Genomic DNA, 22,473 nt, shown 5'->3' on the forward strand with positions numbered 1-22,473 from the left:
CATTGTCTAGGGGAGTGGGTTGAGGATCGCCTAAAGGAATCCTGATGCTCTCCTAGTTTCCTGTTTCTTGCTGCCACCTGATCCCCCCCACCCCCAGAAGCATGAGGTCACAGAAGCAGTTCCTACAGCGGCGACCCACAGTATCAATGCTCTGTTCCTTATAACCTCGTACTTCCAGGGAAAGGAACAAAGCTAAACCCTTTGAAACTAAACCTAACTGTAAGGCAGCAGCTCTGGGCAAGTGCATTTGTTCTAGCCACAGGCACACAGTGAGCAGGTGCTGAACTGGCCCTTCTGTGTCATTCGCTAGATATGGTTGTACTTAGAGGAGTGGTTGGGGAGGTGTTCAGGAGGGCACTACAGCCTGTGGACAGTAATGGTAATAGCCTGTGGCATTGTGGTTTACACCCAGAAAACTTCCCCTGGCACCTTGCACTTGTTTTTCTTCTACTTACTGATTCTAATGGCCGAAGCTTCCTTCCTGAAGCTGATTCCACTCCCACATCTGGAAGGTAGTGGGGATTATAATTTGGGAGCCCATGCAGCAACCTCCGTCCCTACCATGGTTTCAGAGTGTGACAGCACATGTGCCCAAGGGGAAACCTATGAGGAAAAAGGGAAGTACCCTGTCCAGATGAAAAGAAAAAAGGCATTTCGTCATCTCTCCTCCCCTCCTCTTCCAGCTCTGCCTCACTCAATAAAACCTTACCTTTAAACTTTATCCCTGATGCCAAGTAAGTTTCATGAATTTGATCATAGAGATGGCACTGCCAAGATTTAAAGAAATTTCTCCTCACAAAACTTTAGAGAATTGTTAACATCATCAACTCTCTGTTTGCAAATAGCTTAATTACATGCAAAATGTTTTTGTGTTAAGGATTTTCATTTTAAAATTTATTATTCAAAACAAATCCTTCATATAAATCTGTTTCATGTGTTTCTCTCCTCCTCCTCTTATAAAATATGACAAGATGGCCAAAGAAGAAATTGGCTCCTGTCACTATGGTTTCTGGTCTTCCATTTTTTTTTTTCAGTATAGTCAAATCTTTTTTTTCAGCCAACTTTTGATTCCAGTGGATCTTAACACACTGAAAGACTTTTGGGGTGCCTGGGGGACTCAGTTAAGCATCTGATTTAGGTTCAGGTCATGATCTCACATTTCGTGGGTTTGAGCCTCGCATCGGGCTCTGTGCTGATAGCTCAGAGCCCAGAGCCTGCCTCGAATTCTGTGTTTCCCTCTCTCTCTCTCTCTCTCTCTCTCTCTCTCTCTGTCCCTCACCCCACTCTCTCTCTGTCTCCCTCTCTCTGTCAAAAAATAAATAAATATTAAAAAATAATTAAAAAAACACTGAAAGACCTTGGAAAAATATTGGTAGTGTATTTTATGAAGGATACATACTTTTATACTTTAAACTAGTAATCTCAGTGTAGAAGTATTCTCCAATGGACATAATCCCAAAGAAGAAAACATGGATAGCAAGAGAAGCTTTTCAGCCTCTAAGGAGGGGGGGGGGGGGGACAAAAACGTAATACTTCACAGTAAGGGAATATCTGAATCATTTAGCCAATCAATACAATTTATATCAAAGATCCATGATTCCAAGGATGCTAAAGTGTAGTATAACCATAGGATAAAGGAGAAAATATCTGCCTCATGAGAACGATCTTGGGAAGTGGTTAGTGTATCATCCTTATATTGCATTGAAGGAACTGAAGCTATAGTTAAGAAACTTGAAAATTCTTCTGCATTTGAGGGGCTAGGTAGACTTTTGATTCTACCATATCTTTTCCACTGTGCTACTGAAACATCAATGGAAATAGTAAATATATATAGGAAGTGTAGAAGTTGGCAAATTTTTCTCTTGTAATGATTGTAGAAGGCAGAAAAATAACTTAAACATCTTAATAGTAACTTGTTGATTAAGTACTTACATTTTCTCAAGACTTAATACTCAGAAGTCAGAAGGAGGCAAAGAAATTGATATTAGAACATGTGAAAGAGTAAATACACAGATGGACAATAGCCAGATTGTATATGAAGACAGTACTCTGCAGTAATCATCCCAGAATGGTCAAAACCTTGTCAATAACTGCCAATTTCCCAGTATTTCACTCCTCCCTCCTTCTGCTTCCAACTCAGCACCAACCAGAGAAAGCCAAATATGCTCTTCAAATTAATCACATAAAATGCAACATTTCTAATTAACCAATCTCTAGCTTCCCCATGCCAACCACCCCCAATCACAGCATACTTGAAGTCTTCCATTGTTTTCAATATTAGAGCTTGCTCATTTTCCTACTTTCCTTTGAGTCTCCATCAAATGTAAGTGATGATAGCTGACTCCCTTACTATAATCTCTGAATGAATAGCTTCTATTTATTCTCATTTGGGTTATCTTTATTTCCACAGTTTCCTTAGACCACCTGGCAAGACTTGATTTACATCACCTATCACTGCAGATCCTGATTTCAGCTGGGTGCAGTTCCCTTGGAGACTTCTTGTGCCTTGCTTTTAGTGGCTTGTTGAATCCCTGCTAACATAGAAAGTCACCACTGGGTCTAAATTAGGCTCAACTTCATGTTGAGTTCCTGGGCTATCTATTCTCAGCTTGGTAATAAACTAAGATGAATGTTTTGGTTTCCTAGTTCATATCAAGGTTATGTTTATACTACACTGTAGTCTATTAAGTGTACAATAGCATGTGTCTAAAGATATAATGCACATACCTTAATTAAAAATACTTTCTTACTAAAAAATGCTAACCATTACCTGGGCATTCTGCGAGTCATAATCTTTTTGCTGGTGGAGGGTCTTGCCTCAGTGCTGATGACTGCTGACTGACTAGGGTAGAGGTTGCTGAAGGCTGGGATGGCAATGGCACTTTCTTAAAATAATGCACTGAAGTTTGCCACATCGATGGACTTTGCAAATGATTTCTCTGTAGCATGTGATACTGTTTCATAGCATTTTACCCACAATAGAACTTCTTTTAAAATTAGAATCAATCCTTTCAAAACATGCTGCTGCTTTGTCAACTAAGTTTACACCATATTCTAAATCCTTTGTTGTCATTTCAGCAATCTTCATAGCATCTTCACCAGGGGTAAATTTCATCTCAAAGACTCACTTTCTTTGCTCATCCATAAGAAGCAACAACTCATCCATTAAAGCATTATCATGAGATTACAGCAATTAAGTCATATCTTCAGGCTCCACTTCTCATTCTAGTCTCTTGCTGTTTCTATCACATCGGCTGTTACTTCCTTCACTAAAGTCTTGAACCCTTCCCTTCCAAGTCATCCATGAGGGTTGGAATCAACTTCTTCCAAACTTCTCTTAATGTTGATATTTTGTCTTCTTCCTATGAATCACGAATGTTCTAATGGCATCTAAAATGATGAATCTTTTCTAGAAGGTTTTCAATTTACTTTGCTCAGACGCATGAGATGAATCACTACTTATGGCAGCTCTAGCCTCACAAAAGTGTACAAAAATGTATTTCTTAAATAATGAGACTTGGAAGTCAAAATTACTCCTTGATCCATGGGCTGCAGAATGGATGCTATGGTAGCATGAAAACAGGCACTATTCTCCTTGCACATTTCCATGAGAACTCTTGGATGACTGGGTGCATTTTCAAAGAGCAGTCATATCTTGACGAATCTTTTTGTCTGAGCAGTAGGTGTCAACAGTGGGCTTATAATTTTGAGTAAACCGTGTGGTAAAGAAATGTTCTGGCTTTGTTATTCCATGTATAGAGCACAGGCAGAGTAGACATAGTATATTTCTTAGGGGCCCTAAAATTTTTGGAATGGTAAGTGAGCAATGGCTTCCCCTTAAAGTCACCAGCATTAGCCCAGAACAAGAAAGTCAGCCTGGCTTTGAAGCTTTGAAGCCAGGCATTGACTTCTTCTCTCTAGCTATGAACATACTAGATGGCATCTTCTTCCAATACAAGGCTGTTATTTCTACATTGAAAATCTGTTTTTTAGTATAGCCACCTTCATGAATCATCCTAATTATTATTAATTATTATTAGCTAGATCTTCAGGAGAACTTGCTGGAGCTTCTACATCAGCACTTGCTGCTTCACCTTGCACTTTTATGTTATGGCAATGGCTACTTGCTCTAAACCTCATGGCGACCTCTGCTGGCTTCAAACTTACCTTCTGCAGCTTCCTCACCTTTCTCAGCCTTCATAGAATTGAAGAGAGATAGGGCCTTGCTCTGGATTAGGCTTTGACTTAAAGGAACGTTGTGTCTGGTGATGTCTCCAGACTGCCAAAATTTTCCCCACATCAGCAGTAAGGCTGTTTTGTTTTCTTAATTCATATTAAGTTAACTTGATTAACACTTTCAATTTCCTTTAAGGACTTTTCCTTTGCATTCACAACTTGGTTAACTATTTGGCACAAGAGGCCTAGCTTTTGGCCTATTTCAGCTTTCACCATGCTTTCCTCACTAAGCATAGTCATTTCTGCCTCTGATTTAAAGTGACTGACTTGAGACTCTTCCTTTCACTTGAACACTTAAGAGTCCATTATACAGTTATTAATTGTTCTAATGCCAATGCTGTTGTGTCTCTGAGAATAAGGAAGCCTGAGGAGAGGGAGAGAGAAGGGGAACAGGAGGTTTGGTGGAGTGGTCAAAATACATGTTTATCGATTAAGTTTGCTGTCTGATGTGGGTGTGGCTTGTGGCACAAGCCAGTTATAATAGTAACATCAAAAATTACTGATCGCATCACCATAACAAATATAATAATAACGAAAAAGTTTGAAATATGAAAATTACCAAAATGTGACACAGAGACATGAAGTAGGCAAACTCTGCAGGAAAAATGGTGCTGACAGACTTGTTTGATGCAGGGTTACCACAAACCTTCTAGTTGCAAAAAAATATTTCCAAAGTGCAATGAAGCAAAGTGCAATAAAATGAGGTATGCCTGTATTTGGAACTGAATATTTCCTATCACCAGACATTTTACAAGTGGTGAGGATTTACTATGAGCCAAAAGTTCAAGGTCTCACAGATCTTGCAATCCAAAAGGCAAGGGGGAGAGGAATAGATACTAAAACATTGTAAGTGACAGAATGGCCAGGCAGCCAGAGAAGACTTCATTGATGTCCCATATGAGGTGAGGAAGCATCCCAGCAGACAACTCAAGGAAGAGTCTTCCAGGGAAGAACCCTGAAGCTACACTGTGATGGATGTGTTGGAGGTAGGACATGGAACACAGTGAAAACTATGTAGTAGGTATTGTTTTTAAAAAGAAAAATGTAAAACTGTAAATTCTCTTTGAGGAAAAAAAAAGTCAAGCAGATTTTAAAAGACTACAAAACATGCCAAAAATGAACAGATATTTTGTTTGGGTGATGACACTATGGGTGATTCATTTTCTTATTTTCTTTTCTGTAATACCCAAATTTTCATGATATGTATTATTGCAGTATTTATCAAAAATTAAAAAAAAAAAAGGTTTTGTTAGTGAAAGTACTTGTAAATAGGAGAGAATTTCCATTTACACAGGATTATTTATCATTTCTTTCTCTATAGCTGCAATTTCCTCTATTTTTATACATCAGTTACTTCTTTGTTTTTGCTTTATTTAAATGCTCTACTGAATACCTAACACAATATATTGCAAAGCTTCCTCTTATGAATATCCCATTCAAAACTATGACTAAAAAGATTTTTTTCTGCCTATAAGCTGAACACAAATTGTATCCTTTCAACTGACAGTTCATGATATAGATGTTTGTCTTTTGAAACTTCTCCACATCTTCTAAGGCGAAAACTGCTCTGTTTAACAAACTTTTCTTCAAATGAGTAGTCAGTGAAATGCTGTGACAGTTCATTTAGTTGTTCTTTCAAAATGATTTTCTAATTCAAGGCAGCAGCAAAGGATTTGTAGAAATGAGGTTACATGTCTAGAAAACAAGTAATATTTGTAATGTCTTCATTTATGTTCAGATATTTTCATTCCCAAGTATATTTCTTAAAGTCTATGCCTCAGCTACAAAACAATTATAATTTATACATTATAATTATAATATTTCTTCATTTCATGGTCATTTTTAAAAATGCATAATTAAATGACCCCATTTGAATCTGACAGAAATACAAACTTTAAATTTCACCATCTTTTGCAATGTCTTTTGGCAATTTTCTTGACCTAATATTTCCATTATGCTTCAAGACATAAAGATTAACATTTCACTAAAAACTGTAACATGTATTGCCATTGATAAAAGGATGTGGGGGGAGGGGTGTTTTTAATTGTTTAGCCTCAGGAGATACTCAAAATATAAGAGTGGTATTTCTAAGTTTCTACTGCTTTATTTCCCTAAAGAAATGAAGTGTAAATCACAGAAATTCCTTACTTCTTACAGCTATGTGAACATTATAAAAAAGATAGAGAGAGGGTAGGAGAGGAGCACATTAGGATGAAGAACAAGGGCCCAAAGAAACAAAATTTCTTGAGTGTGTGACATTAAGTTATAAGGAAAATTCAGGGAAATTCTCTCACCTAGAGGCAGTAGGACCACGCACTGCTCTAAGTATCATAACTTAGATACTTTAGATTTGAGGCGATGAAGAAAGAGTGTTTGAATAGTTGTGACACTAATGGGACCACCTATTGCCATCAGGTTCCCTCTCTGCCTTAAGTTTTCTTTTCTTTTTCTTCTTTTTTATACTATAGGTGAAGGGAAGGGGAGGAGTGTGGCTATTGGTGAATACAGAGAATAACTAAAAATTTTTATGTCATCTGATTAAAAGAAGTCAAAGTATGACATATCGACCAATAAAACAAAACCCAATAACAAAAAAAACCAAAAAAATCCCAAAACTATGTATGTTTGTTGTTTTTTTAAAATAAGAACCAAAAATCGTTTTCATAGATGCATGGTATTTTCAATTCTTCACAAATACTGTTACCTAATTTTAAGTTTTATGTGATATTAGATAGATATTATATTAACAATTTGCAACTGTATTTACCTGATGCACTTTTAGAATAAAATTTAAAATTTCTAATAGTTTTGTATTTATTTAAAAATTTGTTTTTTATAACTAGTCATCATTATTACAACTAGTCACATTTTGTTTTTTTATAACTAGACTACGAATAGAAATTACCTTAATCATTCAGTTTCTCTTTACATTTTTAGCCAACACATCAGAATATTTTAATTACAAATTTTCTTAAGAACAGTTTTTAAAAATATTTAATATTTCAAAATAGGAGAACTTCTATTTCAAATTTAAATGTTATTTGATAAGGCTGTATCCCTTCCTAAAAAGCAAACAAATGAAAACCATTAAGGAAAACTACTTGTTCAGTTTGTATCTTCTTACCTTCCTTCAGTTCTTCTGTATCAAATGTAGTGTCCAAGATTGTATCTTTAGAGTTAGATACCTGTTTAACTTTCTTCCCCTTTCCATAATTGGCAATTAATTGATAATATCTATCAACAAAGAGAAAATATATATAAATTCCAGAATTCATAAATAGTCAATTAAATTCATAATATATAATCACCAAATCAAAACATTAGACATTAGCTAATGCCTTCTTAAATATGCTACACATTCACTGCTGACCTGAAGCCTCCTTTTAAGCCAACTCCATTACAGACACCATTTTTATTTCTCATACTCCCATTCTCTGTTTCTTCTTTACTTCCTGCTCTCAAAATAAACCATAAGCAAGGTATAAAAAGAAGCTTTAGGTTATAGTTGGTGTACTAGTTTGCTAGGGCTGCTGTAACAAAATACCACAGACTTGGTGGTATTTACATTATTGTCTCATAGTTCTGGAAGCTGGAAGTCCAAGATCAAGGTTGGTTTCTACTGAGGGCTGTAAGGGGAAGATCTGTTCCAGACTTCTCTCCTTGGCTAACAGATGACTGTGCTCTTGCTAAAAGTCGCCCCTCTGACAGCAAGCACCATTCTTGTCTCTATGTCTTAATCTCCTTTTCTTATAAGAACTCCAGTCAAACTGGATTAGGACCCACCCTACAGCACAATAATTTTAATTTAACATTTCTTTAAAAGCCCTCTCTCCAAATACAATCAACCAGATTGTAAGATACTAGGGGTTAGGACATGATTTGTGGGGGGTGGGGCGTGGGGGGTAGAGGTAGGACACAATTCAACTCATCAGACTTGGGCTTAACAGTAAATTGACAAAGTGAAGACAATTAATTCAGGGACTGACTGAAACATATCCAGTAGGTAATAAATCTTTTCTCCATGCCTGAAAAGAGCCGACCTAGTTATTCATTAATAGACATATGGTTTCACAATTTCAGTGAAATGAATGTGCCAATGTGAGTTAAAGCCAATTGTAAAATAAATAGCTAAATATAATTCTCTCATTTGACAGTCTCGCTTAGTTTTTTTTTAAAAAAAACTATATGAAAAGCATTCTCTATGCTTCTACTTTTACTAAGCCATAGATGTGCACCAAGAAGAGAGCTAACTAGTGATACCAATAAGCAGAAGCCATGTGCTAAATACCGTAGATAGGCAACAACTATTTAAACAACAAAAGTCACAATTACAGAGAGCTTAGTTCCCACTGAAAAAGAGGAATAAAAGCAGAAAAGAGAATTCGATTGCAACTTAGAAGTTATTTGCAATTTTTATTGAATGCTCATAGTTCCCATATCCTAAAGGTAATTGCTTCATCATTAGGAAATTACCTCTCTTCCTTTTTACCTCTCAAAAAAAAGAAATGATGTAATGCTTAGAATTTTAAATAGTGAACATATTAAAATAAAATTGAGAGGATAATATCCCATGGTCAACATGCTTCTATTTATTCTGAAATTAATGATGGAGTAAACTACAAAAAGAATGTTCTGCAAAACCATTTGGGGGAGATGAATGAAGATCGTAAGATTTCCTTCCCATCGGACTAGCCAATAAGAGCTTCACAAGATTTACAGATGCAAACAAGTTATTTTAGATATGTAAGTATTGTTTTTAGACTAATGTATATTTTAAACATATATATATATATATATATATATATATATATATATATATCCTAGTTGCATTTACCCAAACTTTTTAAATGATGAGGAAAATTCCCTATTTAAAAGTAACAGGAATTCTTTTTATAAAAAAGAATCCTTTCATAGAATAGATATTCATCAGTAATTTTTCTCTTTATTTAAATTTTTCTGCATATGGTTTGCTTAAACCAAGGTAAAACACGGTACACATGTCCAATATTGCAAAGAAAGTATTATATTCAATTATGGTTCATATATGTAATTTCATATATTTACTTTCTAAAGTTCAATTTAGACTTTAAAAATAAACATCTGAATAAATATTTATATATATAATATACATATAAATATACATATAATATACATATAAATTATATGTATAATATACATATTTGTATATATGTATATAATATACATATATATACATATATATGTATATGTGTATAACATACATATAAATATATAAATATATATATATATATAATTATATATATTTACTTCTCTCTCTCCTTTTTCCACCACTCCTAAGATGCTCATATGGAATTAATGGTTAAAAGGTATTACTAAAATGTGAATAAGTAGGTGGAAGAAAAATAGGAAAACAGTAAACTAGAAAAAAATGTCTATGTAAAATTAAAATTTTACCTTAAAATGAAATTATAAGGAAAATATACTGTATATTGTTTAATTTCATTAGCTATAAAGTAAATTTCTGTTCATTGTATCTTACTTCCTCATTGACTTTTTTTTTTTAATTTTATTTTAGAGAGAGGGAGAGAGAAAGTGTGTGATCTGGGGAGAGGGACACACAGAGAGAGAGAGATTCCATAGCAGGCTCCATGCTCAGCACGGAGCCAGACACAGGGCTTGAGCCCACAAGTCTGGGATAACGACCTGAGCTGAAATCAAGAGTTGGACACTCAATTGACTGAGCAACCCAGGTGCCCCTCTCATTGACTATTAAAATTTAGAAATGCATATTCATACATGAAAAGTTTTGTCTTTATTTATTTATTTAATATGAAATTTATTGTCAAATTGGTTTCCATACAACACCCAGTGCTCATCCCAACAGGTGCCCTCCTCAATACCCATCACCCACGCACCCTTCCCTCCCACCCCCCATCAACCCTCAGTTTGTTCTCAGTTTTTAAGAGTCTCTTACGGTTTGGCTCCATCCCTTTCTAACCTTTTTTTTTTTTCCTCCCCCTCCCCCATGGTGTTCTGTTAAGTTTCTCGGGATCCACATAAGAGTGAAAACATATAGTATCTGTCTTTCTCTTTAGGACTTATTTCACTTAGCATCACACTCTCCAGTTCCCACGTTGGTACAAAAGGCCAGATTTCATTCTTTCTCATTCCCAAGTAGTATTCCATTGTGTATATAAACCACAATTTCTTTATCCATTCATCAGTTGATGGACATTTAGGCTCTTTCCATAATTTGGCTATTGTTGAAAGTGCTGCTATAAACATTGGGGTACAAATGCCCCTATGCATCAGTACTCCTGTATCCCTTGGGGAAATTCCTAGCAGTGCTATTGCTGGGTCCTAGGGTAGATCTATTTTTAATTTTTTGAGGAACCTCCACACTGTTTTCCAGAGTGGCTGCACCAATTTGCATTCCCAACACACAGTGCAAGAGGGTTCCCGTTTCTCCACATCCTCACCAGCATCTATAGTCTCCTGATTTGCTCATTTTAGCCACTCTGACTGGCTTGAGGTGGTATCTGAGTGTGGTTTTGATTTGTATTTCACTGATAATGAGCGACGTTGAGCATCTTCTCATGTGCCTGTTGGCCATCTGGATGTCTTCTATAGAGAAGTGTCTATTCATGTTTTCTGCCCATTTCTTCACTGGATTATTTGTTTTTCGAGTGTGGAGTTTGGTGAGTTCTTTACAGATTTTGGATACTAGCCCTTTATCTGATATGTCATTTGCAAATATCTTTTCCCATTCCGTTGGTTGCCTTTTGGTTTTGTTGATTGTTTCCTTTGTAGTGCAGAAGATTTTATCTTCATGAGGTCCCAATAGTTCATTTTTGCATTTACTTTCCTTGCCTTTGGGGATGTGTCAAGTAAGAAATTGCTGCCCCTGAAGTGAGAGAGGTGTTTTCCTGCTTTCTCCTCTAGGGTTTTGATAGTTTCCTGTCTCACATTCAGGTCCTTTATCCATTTTGAGTTTGTTTTTATGAATGGTGTAAGAAAGTGGTCTAGTTTCATCCTTCTGTAGTTCTCCCAGCACCATTTGTTAAAGAGACTGTCTTTTTTCTGTTGGATATTCTTTCCTGCTTTGTCAAAGATTAATTGGCCATACGTTTGTGGGTCTAATTCTGGGGTTTCTATTCTATTCCATTGCTCTATGTGTCTGTTTTTGTGCCAATACCATGCTGTCTTGATGATTACAGCTTTAGAGGCTAAAGCCTCTAAGACTGATTACAGCTAGTAGAGGCTAAAGTCTGGGATTGTGATGCCTCCTGCTTTGGTCTTCTTCTTCAAAATTACTTTGGCTATTTGGGGTCTTTTGTGGTTCCATACAAATTTTAGGATTGCTTGTTCTAGCTTCGAGAAGAATGCTGGTGCATTTTGATTGGGAATGCATTGAATGTGTAGATAGCTTTGGGAAGTACTGACATTTTAACAATATTTATTCTTACAATCCATGAGCATGGAATGTTTTTCCATTTCTTTAAATCTTCTTCAATTTCCTTCATCAGCTTTCTATACTTTTCAGCATACAGATCTTTTACATCTTTAGTTAGATTTATTCCTAGGTATTTTATGCTTCTTGGTGCAATTGTGAATGGGATCAGTTTCTTTATTTGTCTTTCTGTTGCTTCCTTATTAGTGTATAAGAATGCAACTGATTTCTGTACATTGATTTTGTATCCTACAACTTTGCTGAATTCATGTATCAGTTCTAGGAGACTTTTGGTGAAGTCTACCAGGTTTTCCATGTATAATATCATGTCATCTGCAAAAAGTGAAACCTTGATTTCATCTTTGCCAATTTTGATGCCTTTGATTTCTTTTTGTTGTCTGATTGCTGATGCTAGCACTTCCAACCCTATGTTAAACAACAATGGTGAGAGTGGACATCCCTGTCCTGTTCCTGATCTCAAGGGGAAAGCTCTCAGTTTTTCCCCATTGAGGATGATATTATCTCTGTGCTTTTCATAAATGGCTTTTATGATGTTTAAGTATGTTCCTTCTATCCCGACTCTCTCAAGGGTTTTTATTAAGAAAGAGTGCTGAATTTTGTCAAATACTTTTTCCACATCAATTGACAGGATCATACGGTTCTTTTCTTTTTTGTTATTAATGTGATGTATCACATTGATTGATTTGCGAATGTTGAACCAGCCCTGCAGCCCAGGAATGAATCCCACTTGATCATGGTGAATAATTCTTTTTATATGCTGTTGAATTCGATTGTTAGTATCTTATTGAGAATTTTTGCATCCATATTCATCAGGGATTTTGGCCTGTAGTTCTTTTTTTTTTTTTTTTTTTTTTTTTTTTTTTTTTTGCTGGGTCTCTGTCTGGTTTAGGATCAAATCCTAAATCAAGTAATGCTGGCTTCATAGAATGAGTCTGGATTTTTCCTTCCCTTTCTATTTTTTGGAACAGCTTGAGAAGGATAGATATTATCTCTGCTTTAAATGTCTGGTAGAATTCCCCAGGGAAGCCATCTGGTCCTGGACTGTGATTGTTGGGAGATTCTTGATAACTAATTCAATTTCTTTGTTGGTTATGGGTCTGTTCAAGTTTTCTATTTCTTCCTGTTTGAGTTTGGGAAATGTGTGGGTGCTTAAGAATTTGTCCATTTCTTCCAGGCTGTCCAGTTTGTTGATATATAATCTTTCAATGTATTCCCAGATAACTGCTTGTATTTCTGAGGGACTGGTTGTAATCATTCCATTTTCATTCATGATTTTATCTATTTGGGTCATCTCCCTTTTCTTTTTGAGAAGCCTGGCTAGAGGCTTATCAATTTTATTTATGTTTTCAAAAAACCAACTCTTGGTTTCATTGATCTGCTCTACAGTGTTTTAGATTCTATATTGTTTATTTCTGCTCTGATATCTATTATTTCTCTCCTTATGCTGGGTTTTGGGTGTCTTTGCTGTTCTGCTTCTAGTTCCTTTAGGTGTGCTGTTAGATTTCGTATTTGGGATTTTCTTGTTTCTTGGGATAGGCCTGGATTGCAATGCATTTTCCTCTCAGTACTGCCTTCACTGCATCCCAAAGCATTTGGATTGTTGTATTTTCATTTTCATTTGTTTCCATATATTTTTTAAATTTCTTCTCTAATTGCCTGGTTGACCCATTCATTCTTTAGTAGGGTGTTCTTTAACCTCCATGCTTTTGGAGGTTTTCCAGACTTTTTCCTGTGGTTGATTTCAAGTTTCATAGCATTGTGGTCTGAAAGTGTGCATAGTATGATCTCAATTCTTTTATACTTATGAAGGGCTGTTTTGTGACCAAGTATGTGATCTATCTTGGAGAATGTTCCATGTGCACTAGAGAAGAAAGTATATTCTATTGCTTTGGGATGCAGAGTTCTAAATATATCTGTCAAGTCCATCTGTTCCAATGTATCATTCAGGGCCCTTGTCTCTTCATTGATCCTGTGTCTAGATGATCTATCCACTGTTGTAAGTGGGGTATTAAAGTTCCCTGCAATTACCACATTCTTATCAATAAGGTTGCTTATGTTTGTGATTAATTGTTTTATATATTTGGGGGCTCCCGTATTTGGTGCATAGACATTTATAATTGCTAGCTCTTCCTCATGGATAGACCCTGTAATTATTATATAATGCCCTTCTTCATCTCTTGTTACAGCCTTTAATTTAAAGTCTAGTTTGTCTTGGGGTGCCTGGGTGGCACAGTCGGTTAAGCGTCCGACTTCAGCCAGGTCACGATCTCGCGGTCCGTGAGTTCAAGCCCCGCGTCGGGCTCTGTGCTGACAGCTCAGAGCCTGGAGCCTGTTTCCGATTCTGTGTCTCCCTCTCTCTCTGCCCCTTCCCCGTTCATGCTCTGTCTCTCTCTGTCCCAAAAATAAATAAACGTTGAAAAAAAAAAATTTTTTTTTTAATAAAAAAAAAATAAAGTCTAGTTTGTCTGATATAAGTATGGTTATTCCAGCTTTTTTTGACTTCCAGTAGCATGATACATAGTTCTCCATCCCCTCACTTTCAATCTGAAGGTGCCCTCAGGTCTAAAATGAGTCTCTTGTAGACAGCAAATAGATGGGTCTTGTTTTTTTATCCATTCTTATACCATATGTCTTTTGGTTGGAGCATTTAGTCGATTTACATTCAGTGTTATTATAGAAAGATATGGGTTTAGAGTCATTGAGATGTCTGTAGGTTTCATGCTTGTAGTGATGTCTCTGGTACTTTGTGGTCCTTGCAACATTTCACTCACAGAATCCCCCTTAGGATCTCTTGTAGAGCTGGTTTAGTGGTGATGAATTCCTTCAGTTTTTGTTTGTTTGGGAAAACCTTTATGTCTCCTTCTATTCTGAATGACAGACTTGCTTGATAAAGGATTCTCGGCTGCATGTTTTTTCTGTTCATCGCATTGAAGATTTCTTGACATTCCTTTCTAGCTGCCAAGTTTCAGTAGATAGGTCTGCCACTAGTCTTATGGGTCTCCTTTTGTAAGTTAGAGCCTGTTTATCCCTTGCTTCCTTCAGAATTTTCTCTTTATCCTTGTATTTTGCCATTTTCACTATGATATGTCATGCAGAAGATCGATTCAAGTTATGTCTAAAGGGAGTTCTCTGTGCCTCTTGGATTTCAATGCCTTTTTCCTTCCCCAGATCAGAGAAGTTCTCAGCTCTGGCTTGTTCAAGTACACCTTCAGCCCCTTTCTCTCTCTTCCATTTCTAGAATTCCTATGATACGGATATTGTTGCGTTTGATTGCATCACTTAGTTCTCTAATTCTCCCCTCATATTCCTGGATTTTTTCATCTCTCTTTTTCTCAGCTTCCTCTTTTTCTATAATTTTATCTTCTAATTTACCTCTTCCCTCCTCTGACTCTTCAATCTGAGCTGTGGTCGCCTCCATTTTATTTTGCACCTCATTTATAGCGTTTTTTTTTTTTTTAGCTCCTCATGACTATTTCTTAGTCCCTTGATCTCTGTAGCAATAGATTCTCTGTTGTCCTCTATACTTTTTTCAAGCCTAGCGATTAATTTTATGATATTATTCTAAATTCTTATTCCGTTATATTGCTTAAATCCTTTTTGATCAATTCATTCGGTGTCACTACACCCTGGAGTTTCTTTTAAGGAGAGTCTGTTTTGTCATTTTGGTTAGTCCCTGGGGTTGTGCCAAACTTCAGGGCACTTCCCCTGTGCTGTCTAGAGTAACTTGTGTTGGTGGGTGGGCCTCAGTCAGACCCGGTTTCTTTTGAAATCCGCTCTCTGAGCAGAGCTGTTGACTTTTAACATTCCAGATGTTAAGTCCCACTGGCTGTCAGAACTCATGGAGTCCAGCCCCTCTGCTTTTGCAAGTCAGACTCGGGGGCTCTGCCTTGCCAGGTGGGCTGCCCCTCAACTGCCCCGGCTCCCTCTCACCAGTCCGGGTAGTGCACACTGCCTCTCTGCCCTTCCTACCCTCTTTCGTGGGCCTCTTGTCTACGCTTGGCTCCAGAGAGTCTGTTCTGGTAGTGTTCTGGCGGTTTTCTGGGTTATTTAGGCAGATGTGGGTGGAATATAAGTGATCAGCAGGACAAGGTGAGCCCAGCATCCACCTATGCCACCATCTTCCCCCATTATCTCAAAAGTTTTGTCTTTTAGATTAATGAGAATATATAGGTTAATGAGAATTCTGAAAACTTATCAAACTAAAGTTAGCTGACATAACAACAATATTCAAAGCTTGAATAAAATATATATATTACCAATGCATAAAAACATTGAAAGAGGCTTGTGTAGATTAATCATCTTTTGCCCAACGCTTTTACACAGATGTTTTATTATTGGCTATGTCACTAGTTGCTGAAATCACTGTCCTGACAGACTTCAAATTCCCATACCACTGGGAGTGAAGCTGTACACTCGGCCCACTTGTAGTTCTTATATTGACTGGATCCCACAACCAGGTGAAATCAAGGATCCCTGGGTCCCTGGGACCAGAGTTCCTATTATGGTTACCCCCACTACAGAGCCCATTCCAGCTTTTTACTTTGGGGGCTCATGGTTCTTATGATCAAATCCCATACAACTGTTAAAAGATATGCAGTACCACTTACACAGTAAAACCATTAAAAGAAGCATAGTCCTCAGCTGTGAATCCATAAATATCTTGGGAAGATAGGTTCACTTCTTGCTGAAGAAGAAGACTGACTAAATTTGTTGGTTCATCACTTAGAGCAATCATAAGGGCTGTTCTGGAGCAAGAGAGATACATAAATGTTGTTATGGATCTTAGACATGTCTTGTACATTTTTTAAACGTTAGTCTTCTAAATGTACTGTTCAAATGTAGAATCTCTATCAGGAAAAGAATCAGGGCAAGAATGTAAAAAGTGGAGCAGATCTACTCAAAAAGGTTTATCAGTCACAGATTATATCATGGAGTCTAAAGATAGAAGAGTCTGTAGGAAGCAGCTAGCTCAAAGGTTTTCAATCCCTGCTCCCTGGAAACCAAATCTCAAAAATCTCAAATGCTAGGAAGGGGCATGTCTGGGGTTCTGGGGTTCTGGGTCCTCTGCCTCATTTAACTACAGCATCTAGAATTTAGAGATTGAGTTCTGTGTAAGATTCTAATTCTAATGTTATAAGTAATATAATAATAATAACAACAACAACCACTACCACCACCACCACCTAGTAATCTGGCCCAACTGTTTGATTTTACAGAAAAAAAACAGATCCTGGGTATCTAGGTAATTTGCCCAAAATAAATGGCCAGATCTTTTATCAATATCACAAAATGCATAAACATATAGGCACAAATATATACATAAACACACACACATATATCATCTTATTAAGTAGCTAGAGTTATATGCTCTTATTTAGAATTTATTATACCTTTGATTCTTATCTGAAGCATTCACATCTGCCCCTTTCTTCAGAAGATATTCTACCATTTCTGCATTATTTTCAGTAACGGCAAGTAAAAGTGGAGTATACCCATCCTGAAAATTTTATTTCAAAATGATTATTTAAACTATGGTACTAATATTTTTGCATTTTATTATATACATTTTAGATTTAGGTTTAATTTAAAATATAAGTGTGTTACCACCTCACACCTGTCAGAATGGCTAAAATTAACAACTCAGAAAACAGATGTTAGCGAGGATGTGGATAAAGAGGATTTTTTGCACTGCTGGTGGGAATGCAAACTGGTGCAGCTACTCTGAAAAACATTATGCGGTTCCTCAAAAAATTAAAAATATAGTTATCATATGACCCAGCAATTGCACTACTAGGTATTCATCCAAAGGATACAAAAATGCTGATTCAAAGGGGCACATGCACCCCAATGTTTATGGCAGCACTATCAACAATGGCTGAATTATGCAAAGAGCCTAAATGTCCATTGACTGACAAATAGATAAAGAAGATATGGCGTGTATATACAATGGCATATTACTTGTGATCAAAAAGAATGAAATCTTGCCATCTGCAACAACGTGGATGGAACTAGAATGTATTAAGCTAAGTGAAATAAGTCAGTCAAAGATAAATATCATATGATTTCATTCATATGTGGAATTTAAGAAACACAACAGATGAATATAGGGGAAGGGAAGGAAAAATAATATAAAAACAGAGGGAGGCAAACCATAAGAGACTCTTAAATACAGAGAGCAAACTGAGGGCTGCTGGAGGGATACTGGGTGGGAGGATGGGCTAAATGGGTGATGGGCATTATGCAGAACCCTTGTTGGGATTAGCACTGGGTGTTATGTATAAGTGATGAATCACTAAATTCTACTCCTGAAACCATTATTACACTATATGTTAACTTAGATATAAATAAAATAAAAGACAAATAAAAATAAAAGATAAGTGTGTTAATAAGAAACCTCTGAATATATACTTTAATTTTGAAAAGGTTTTGATATATAACAAAATATGATTTCAGAGACCAAGAAAACAAACTGGAGTTGGGTCAGTAAAAATTAAAATTAAAGTTTCTACTTTAGGCTTAATTCAAATTGTGGGCAAGAGAAGCCTGGAGTATTTAAGTGATAAGCACCTCGTATTTAATGTAAATATTACAAACCATCAATTCACACGTCATAATATTACGCTTGAGTTTCCACAGAATTTCATTTAAACTTCCAAGCCTGGGCATTTATTTTGGGCTGTCATGGAGACAAAATATCAGTGAACTTAAGTGTTAAGAAGCTTTTTTAAAAAAACAAACAAAAACAAACAAACAAACCCCCTCATCTCTATAGGAGAGTTGGATTACTTTTAGTATAGTAAGTGATTTTCTATGTCAACCCTATTTTCATTATCTATGAGTATATAAATAAGACAGGAAAAAAAATGTAGGCTTATGATTTTTAACCAATATCCACTTCTAGGGAAATCAGATATTTCTCATTTGATATAAGCTTTTGAACAGTTATCATTGTTAAACATAATGCTGTTTGGAGGTCAGCATTATAGTCTAACATGAAATGGACCAAGATTTTTTAAAAAAGAAAACCTTATCAGTATTTCATCATCTTATTCTCCTTCTCCTTTTCCCCAATTTCATTTTGGAAAATTCATGCTTCATATAACATGTGTTTCAACAGACATAAATCATCTGCAATAAATACCTTTTTCCATTGATTTCTAAAATATGTTATTTTTAATACACTACCTTATTTTGATATTCAAGATTAGCTTTGTGTTCAAGCAATTTTTCAACTAATGAGACACTGTGGCCACAGACAGCATAATGGAGAGCAGTATTGCCATCGAAATCTACCAGATTTGGGTATGCACCATGCTCCAGAAGAATAGTAGCACAGTTCTCCTTTGCGCACTGTACTGCCTGTCAATACAACAAGAATAAGTGAGTAACCAACTTACTATCCAGGATATATTAAACTAACGTGTGGTACTATATTTTAAAAGATGAAATCCAACCCAAGTTAACTAGAAGAACTCAACTGCATTTCAATTGAAAAGGAAAAAATTAACACACCTTAGTCAATGGAGATCTTTTTTCACCATCACAGACATTTATTTCGCACTGTTTCTCAATTAAGAGAGATACAATATTTGAATATCCATTAGCACAGGCCAGGTGCAAAGGGGTTCTATATCAATATGACAGAACACAAAATTAGAGATAAGTCTTAGTTTGAGAAGTTACGATACCCAAGAACATGCCAGATCATATACTTTTAAGGTATTTGCTTCAGGTACTTATTGATCTTTATAGAAAATTTATATTAATTGCTTTTTACTGAACTAATAAGGCTGTGCAAATGCCTTGAAGATCAAATATTTAACTGGTTTCACTTCAAGGACAATTTAACTATAATGAGTAAAAAAATACCTATGTATGTATGTATGTATGCATACCTTCATCATAAAAATGTCTTAGTAATCATTTACTATGGCTAGGCAGGGTTTTGGATGATGAGGATCCAGCAGCAAACAAAACAGACAAAAACACCTGCTCTTATGGATCATAAATGTTAGTGGAAAAGGTAAACAAAAAGCTTGAAATAGAAAAGCATGCCAGACAGTATTAAGTGCTAAAGAGAAAAATCAGGCAGGGAAGAAGGACAGGAAATGTCAGCAAGGAGAGAACTTATAATTATAGATAGAGCTGCCAAGGAAGCCCTTGTTGATAAGGTGATTATTAAATAGACACTGTAAGGAAGTGAGAGAGGAAGCCATATGGGTATCTGGCGGGAAAACACTCAAGGCAAAGGGAACAGCAAGTCCAAAGGTCCTAACATTTCTGGCATTTCTGAGGAACACTGAGGAGGCCAGGGAAGCTGGATATGAAGGAAAGGGAGAGTCATAGGATGTAAGATGAGAGAGAGAATAGGGTGAGAGTGAATATCATATAAGGCTGAATGAGCCATTGGAAGGACTTTGGCCTTTATCCTTAATGAGATGGAAAGCCAGGGGAAGTTGTTAAGGCAAGGAATGATTCATTTTACATACATTTTATAGGATCATTCTGACTACTGTGTTGGGAATAAATTGAAAGGGTTAAAAGACAAAAAACAAATTACTGCCATTGCAGCAATTTTGGTTAAGATACGATGGAGGTTTTGCCTAGAATGGTAACTGTGAAGGTGGCAAGAAATAGTTGGATTTTAGATACAATTTGAAGGTGGAGCCAACAAAATCACATGGGTGGTATGAAAGAATGAGAAGAGTCAAGAATGACTCCAGGAGGCAAGAATGTTTCTGGCCAAACAACTGAAAGAAAGAATTTGGGATTTCTAGAAAGAGAAATGAAGCTCTAAGGAGGGAAAATGGAAGCGCCGTTTGGGGATGCTTGAGATTTGTAAAGAGTGAGTGGTGGAGCCAGTGGCTCTCACAAATCAATTACTAAATTTTCAGGAACTATTCAAGCCAAATGACATCACACTGGTAGCTTGAAATCAGGGCTTCTCCTCCCTTAGCTCCACTCCCACCCTCACCTCAGAGCTTGCTATTAAACATTTACCAGTACACCACAGGCTATTAGATATCCACACTGAAGTATAGGTATTTGTATATGAGTCCAGAGTTCAGGGAAGAGGTCTGGCTCGAGATAAAAAGTTGGAAGGCATTGGAATATAGACATTTAAAGATAATCTCTCTTCACCAGGCAAGTGAAGATTAAGAGACAGAATCGTTTCAAGTTCTGAGCCCTCAAATATTTACCAGGCAGGGAGAGGAAAAGAAATCAGCAAAGGAGTCTGAAAAGCAGTGTTCACAGAGGTAGGAGAAATGCCAGGTGAACCAAGTGTCCTAAAAGACAAGTCAATATTTCGAATACTACTTATAGGGCATGGAAGATACTTGGCTGAGATATGAGCCAGGTAAGACTGAGAATTGACCACTGAATGAAGTCATTTTGAGGTTATCCATGACCTTGTAAAGTAATTGAATGGGGTGGTGTAGGATAAAAGTTGGATAAATTTAGATAACTCTGTTTTTGTCAAAGGGCATAATACTATCAGCAAACTGACATAAATCTTAAGAACCATAGTTTCCAGTTCCCCACTTATGGTGAAAAATAATGCTCTTCATACCCTATAACTTGAAAATGCCCCCAAAGATTTTAAGGTAGGCACAGATAGTACATATTTTGTTATTAATGTCAAACACATAACTTCTATGTTTCTTAATATATAAAATTAATTTTGTTTTTGCAGTAAGTGGTTGTTGATGGACTTTTTCAAGAGACTCTGCAATTGAAAAAAATCATCAGAGATCCACATTAAAGTCAATTGTTTTGCTGTCTCAAGATATTAAAATCTTAACAACCACTATTCTGAGAGGTCTCTCTACTCTTTTCCTATTAGTATATTAGTAGTATGGTAAATCTTGGATGGCTTAGGACAATATATATGTATCAAGTTAAAAAACAGTAGTTCGGGTAAAGGGTGAAATGCCAGATGTAGATTAATGCAGCGGGGTAAGTGGTGGCAATCAGGGAAGGCACAGATGCCCTCAAATATCCAGGTAAGCATTAAACAAAATAACAAGCTGGATTTGGGCACGTGACCCCCTGTCAGTGGTTACCTGACCTCTCCACTGTGGAAAACCTGTAGCGACAACCCATGAAGGAGCCCAGACAAGTCCTGCTCCTGATTACAGGACCCAGTGGACCCAGCTTCCCTTCCACACTGCCCTTCATCCGTCTGGTCACCTGTACTGTCTGTCCCGTACATTCACATCACGTTTCTTGAGCTGAAGGTACTCCTTCACCTTCTCCAAATCCCCGACCGAGGCAGCTTTGTGAAGTTTCTTTAAATCTTTATCTCGAAGGTTGTAGCCTGGCTGGGCGGGGTGATGGGTACTGGCCTGGGCCACAGGCAGGTGCGAGGAGGGGCTTTGAGGCTCATCCTTCCTTCTCCAGAAGGTGAGAAGCTTCTTCATGGTGGCAAAGGAGACAGTCCTTCAGCTGGACCAGGATGTCCCAGTCACTCCTAACCCGCCGACCTGCCCCTGGGGCCTGGACCCCCTGGCTTGAGGTTGCCTCTGGGCAGGTCTTCACCCCACTCCAGGAGTCCAAGCTAGCCAGAGACAGGAAGTGAACCAATGACAGGAAGCGGGCAAAGACAAAGGGGTTGGGCCACTTGCCTGGGGCAACGCAGGCGCCTCAGTTGCCTGGCAACGCCCAGGACCTTGAGCTACAACCAGGATTCAGTGTTGTAGACGCCCAAACCCAGACTCTCACTTAAGATCTTTGACTGCTACAGTGTCAGTCTTACTAGTAGATCAAAAGCCTTTTGGTAGAAACCT

At 37.0% G+C, this 22,473-nt stretch overlaps 1 protein-coding gene across 1 annotated transcript; it reads right to left on the bottom strand.

The window, feature by feature from the left end:
- Positions 1-4,739: 4,739 nt before the first annotated feature.
- On the bottom strand, positions 4,740-22,279 carry ANKRD7 (ankyrin repeat domain 7). The gene is made up of 7 exons (XM_043585856.1): positions 21,878-22,279; positions 19,199-19,313; positions 18,872-19,045; positions 17,077-17,183; positions 16,294-16,431; positions 7,361-7,470; positions 4,740-5,931 (listed from the first exon to the last, which is right to left on the bottom strand). Exons 1-7 carry the CDS (start codon positions 22,105-22,107, stop codon positions 5,924-5,926), a joined length of 882 nt encoding a protein of 293 aa, XP_043441791.1. The 5' UTR covers positions 22,108-22,279; the 3' UTR covers positions 4,740-5,923.
- Positions 22,280-22,473: the final 194 nt, after the last annotated feature.

Source organism: Prionailurus bengalensis, chromosome A2 (genome assembly GCF_016509475.1).
Source record: "Prionailurus bengalensis isolate Pbe53 chromosome A2, Fcat_Pben_1.1_paternal_pri, whole genome shotgun sequence".
Lineage (NCBI taxonomy): Eukaryota > Metazoa > Chordata > Mammalia > Carnivora > Felidae > Prionailurus > Prionailurus bengalensis.